Source organism: Limulus polyphemus, unplaced genomic scaffold (assembly GCF_000517525.1).
Source record: "Limulus polyphemus unplaced genomic scaffold, Limulus_polyphemus-2.1.2 Scaffold9615, whole genome shotgun sequence".
NCBI lineage: Eukaryota > Metazoa > Arthropoda > Merostomata > Xiphosura > Limulidae > Limulus > Limulus polyphemus.
The window spans coordinates 17,250-22,429 of NW_013675225.1; the positions used below are offsets into that span (position 1 = coordinate 17,250).

A 5,180-nucleotide genomic window follows, 5' to 3' on the forward strand; every position below is an offset into this window, starting at 1 on the left:
TGTTATGATTATATACTTTTAGTAAAAGAATTATCTTACACTAGGTTTTGTTTAGTGAAAACTTTCAGGACTAAAGTTAGCTAAAACAAATAATTAACAGTACGGCTGATATTTACATTAAGGAAATAAGTTTAGGCCAAAAAAAAATCCAAGTACATTCAACATAATCAGACTTAAAGAAACAGAAATACAAATAAATATTAATATGTTGAGCTTGTAATCATTTGAAAAACAAAACACTTACATATAAAATATATAACATATATTTACTCACAATTCATTAGTCCAATTTTTGAGAGACCAAAATCTGTGAGTTTAATGTGACCCATAGCAGTGATCAGAAGGCTGGAGAAAGGAAAGAAGAAATACATTATTTTTAACCGATTGTGTATTAATAACGTCTCCAGTTCTTTGTGTCTAACAATATAGATATACATATAATCAGGTTAGAAATATAAAGATATTATTGTTTGTTCCTCAACAATTAACGCAAGCGTAAGCACACAGAAAAGCTGAATTAATTATTTTCTCTAAATTTACTAATAGTTTTTTTTCCCACAATTCTCTTTCATTTTGTAGCTCTATATCAGTTTTTACACCATGATCAAAGTGTTTCGTGTTATGTATTTCTGCAATATTTCAAATAATGATTATATACTTGTCAGGCTTAAGGTCTCTATGGACAATTCCGTAGCTGTGTAAGTATTCCACGGCTAGCACTGTCTCTGCAAAGTAAAAACGTGCCATGTCTAGGGGCAGAGGTCCCATGTTCTTTAATAACGTAGCACAATCACCACCCTCCACATATTCCATCACCATACATAGATGTTTCTATAGTGACACAAACAAAATTAATTATGTAAGTACAAGTTAACAGATACAACATAATCCAAACAAGAATTGTTTCTCTTCAAACTACTAAACATTTTAAAGTTTCTCACTATAATTAAACTTATTCATATATCATAAAGATGCGATTATTCGTCATATTTTTGAGTAACATTTCTGCTCAAAAAGTAATTGGTTTGGTTAAGTTCTTAATCTTTTGCTAATCCTCTTTTACATTCTAGTCTAATAGACAATAACAACAGACGATGTTAATACTAAAAAGGTATTAAAGATACTTTCTATAATAAACTTTTACATGTGTTTAACAAACCCTGTAAAGGTTAAATATCTGACTTATTTAAAGAAGCTGAAACATATAATTGAAATAGAACAGTTACATATTTTCAAAGTTTTCTAAAAATAGAGAAATTTTATCTCGATTCACTAACAGTTGTGTAAGCATTGCATTTTAAAATGTAACCTTTCAGGTTTGTTCAGAATATTTTTATTTTCAAGACATTTATGGTAAAGCTACTAAGGCTATCAGTCACTGTTCCTAATTTTGAACTACTCAACAGTTGTTGTTTGTTATCAAGCACAAAGCTACACAAAGGGCTATCTGTGCTCTGCCCAGTACGGGTATTGAAACCCGGTTTGTAGCAGTATAATTCCGCAGGCATACCGCTGTGCCACTGGTTACCAGTCAGCAGCACCCTACTACCTACAGTAAGTAACTGACTGTCATTTTTATAATGCACCCTCAATTTAAATATTTTATGATGTTGTACAGATTTCAAACCAGCTTATTAGATTTGAAATCTAGAGCTTTACCCATAAGGCCAGCAGCCACACCTCCAGAACATTTAATAAAATAAAATAAGGAACGAATCAAAAGATATTTCACTGCTACTTCATTGATAGATATGAAATCAAGAACACTAAAATTTGATGCTTGCACAAATAAATAAAATAACACCTATTCTCATTAACAAAAGGAGTAAAAACACTTTGAATTACTAGTTGTTTTCTAATAATTCAGCATGGTGGCTCTCAAACAAAAATGGAAAATGAATAACTTAAAAAAACAATTGTTTTACGAAACAATCATACTGAACCTAATATTTGAACTGAAACAAAAATGTACCAAAGCTGCTTGAAGTTAACAATAATGAACATATCTTAACTAAATACTTTATTAACTTGTAACACTTTTTTTTTTCAAACAGTTACTACAGAGCTGGAAATTCTTCCTTGGACTAGTTTCTAAACAGATAGTGGAAAAATAAATAATTAATAAATAACTGGATGTATGTGGTGTTTTTGAGATGTAATAAATATATCTATAATATAAAAGTACGTGAATACAATAACCAAATTTTTTCGCTCACGTACCTTAGTCTCAAACGTACAAAACATGCCAACGACAAATGGATTATCAGTAAAACTCATAATGTCTCGTTCAGCAAAGGCTTGTTCTACCTGGTTACGTAGGACAAGATTTTGTTTGTTGATTTTCTTCATCGCAAATCTCTCTCGAGATTCCTTATGACGCACGAGGTAAACAGCGCTGGTGGGTTGAAAAGACAAACAGAGAACTTTTAAAGAATCACAGGAGTTGAATTATATAAGCAAGAAACAAAAGGCTTGATAAGAATATATAGTTTGTCTCTACCATATTTATATGCAAGATTTTATCCAAAGAAACTCAGTTCATCTGCTCTCCTTTTTTTAAAAAATAAAAATAATATGATTAAAATTATGTTTATTCTACTTCTCTAAAACAATAATACAGACTATATACATGAATTATTCTACGACCTAAAAAAATCTTGTCTTAAAAAAATAACAGCATACCCATAAGCTCCATTACTGATTAATTTTATCATTTCAAAGTCCTCTTCAGAAGGGGGTTTTGTTCTTTGTTTATCTGGCACTGGGGGCTGCTTAAGTAAAAAACAAAATATATTGAAGTTCATTGAACCCAAAAGAAAATGAAATTATAGGTAAAAACACTAATTTTAGCTACAACACACAAAGAGTTTAATAAAGAGACAAGAGATTACAAAAATAATTTTAAATCTTATTATAAACATTATGATAATTTTCTTGTTCAGCTTATACAGTAGGCTTAGGTCTATATTAGGCGTTTCATGTAATTCAAATTGATTTTTTAAACATACTATTTATTATGTAGAGCTAAAAACAATATGGGTTTGGTGTGAAGCTTGAGTCGTTAAAAAAGGCTCACTTTGAGTTAACCCTTTATCTGAGTTCGTAGAACACTCACCTGGCCTGATAAGTCTCGGGTTCAAATCCAAGACAATGAAATATATTACCATAAAGGGTCAGAATTTAACACTTACAACTAGTGTTCTCACCATGAAATATCATTTAAAAAGTGTGTGTGGTAAATGGCATATTCACCTCTTGATCTTTCTCTACAGTCTTATCTGGTGGTTCAGGGTCTCCAGTCATAAGTTCACTTGTAAAATCTAGAAGTTTAATATGATGAATTATATTAAGCCAGTGTGGGGTTACTATGACTCTGTATCTGTTACTAGAATGTATTAACCTGAATTAGTTCAAATTTTAAAATTACCTTCTGCACTGTCATTAAAATAGACAACTAGATCTGTGATAATTCTGACAAGGTTTTAATGTGTATATTAACTACTTCAGGTCTTAAATATTAATAAACCAAAGAAACATGTTTTATTCACAAATTAATAATTTATTACCTGCCAATGGGGAAGTAAACTTATAACAAATTAATATTTTATTATCTGCCAATGGAGAAGTAAACTTATAACAAATTAATATTTCATTATCTGCTAATGGGGAAGTAAACTTATAACAAATTCATGTTATTACCAGCCAATGGGGAAGTAAACTTATAACAAATTCATGTTATTACCAGCCAATGGGGAAGTAAACTTATAACAAATTCATGTTATTATCTGCCAATGGAGAAGTAAACTTATAACAAATTCATGTTATTACCTGCCAATGGGGAAGTAAACTTGTAACAAATTAATATGTTATTACCTGCCAATGGGGAAGTAAACTTACTTTTTGTTTTATAATCTCCCAAAAGGTAAAAATGCAAACACCATTAAAAACTGTAACAAAAACACCAAACAATTTAACCAGACAAGGTTCTTAAAAATCTTACTTGATAAGATCTTGTAGATAAACAATTAATTTCCCTTACAATTAACTGTAACATTTTAACGTTTAGTTTCGTTTGTAAACCGAGGCTCAATATGGCCGACTCAATTTTTTATATCTTATTTACGAATTCTGAAGGTTCTTTTACCACTATTTATCAAATGCAGTTTGAACTATATCACAGTTTTATTGACTACAACTGTATATATTACATTCCAATACTGATTGGTTATGCAACAAATAAAAAAAAAGTCAAATAACATTATGTTCTCAATAATGACACGATTAATTTATTACTATTCATTACTAGCATCATTTACAAATATAGCCAACCAATATTTTAATAATGTATTATTATACTTATCTTCTGCCCAATATGATGTCAAGCCCCTTAGGGTCATTACATATGGACAGATAGATATAACTGATTGATAAAAACATTCATGTTGTAAGAAAATATAATTCTACAAATAATACTGTCCAACTAGAACATAACCACCCTGAATTAAATACAATACTGAAGTCTTATATGATGGCATGAATGGGATCATTTTATTCCTGGAACCATGTTTATGTGAGAAATCTTATATATATATATATTACATAAAAGCCAAGTTTACATAATTTTCTTTTGTTTATTGAACAATGATCAAACAGTTGAAGTATTTTATACAATATACTGTCTGGATTATACTTCCACTAAAGAGTTTCACACAATACAAACGTAGATTGAGTTTCACACAATACTTCAGAGATTGAGTTTGTTAATTAAAATGATACTCGAACATTGCCATGTCATTACAGTCTATGTCACCTTTTCCTGTCATACTCTTAACAATCAACACGTCTTGATAATAGCCTTCACCTTTTCCTGTCATACTCTAACAACCAATACGTCTTGATAATAGCCTTCACCTGTTCCTATCATACTTTAACAACCAACACGTCTTGATAATAGCCTTCACCTGTTCCTGTCATACTCTACCAACCAACACGTCTTGATAATAGCCTTCACTTGTTCCTGTCATACTCTAACAACCAACACGTCTTGATAATAGCCTTCACCTGTTCCTGTCATACTCTAACAACCAACACGTCTTGATAATAGCCTTCATCTGTTCCTGTCATACTCTAACAACCAACACGTCTTGATAATAGCCTTCACCTGTTCCTGTCATACTCTA

General features: G+C 30.5%; 1 protein-coding gene across 1 annotated transcript; it reads right to left on the reverse strand.

Annotated features, from left to right (window-relative positions):
• Positions 1–266: 266 nt before the first annotated feature.
• Positions 267–4,874, reverse strand: LOC111083455 (microtubule-associated serine/threonine-protein kinase 3-like). The gene is made up of 6 exons (XM_022379995.1): positions 4,799–4,874; positions 3,253–3,320; positions 2,683–2,768; positions 2,221–2,395; positions 659–831; positions 267–345 (listed from the first exon to the last, which is right to left on the reverse strand). The coding sequence occupies exons 1-6, from the start codon at positions 4,872–4,874 to the stop codon at positions 267–269; spliced, it is 657 nt and encodes a 218-aa protein (XP_022235703.1).
• Between the last annotated feature and the right edge of the window lie 306 nt (positions 4,875–5,180).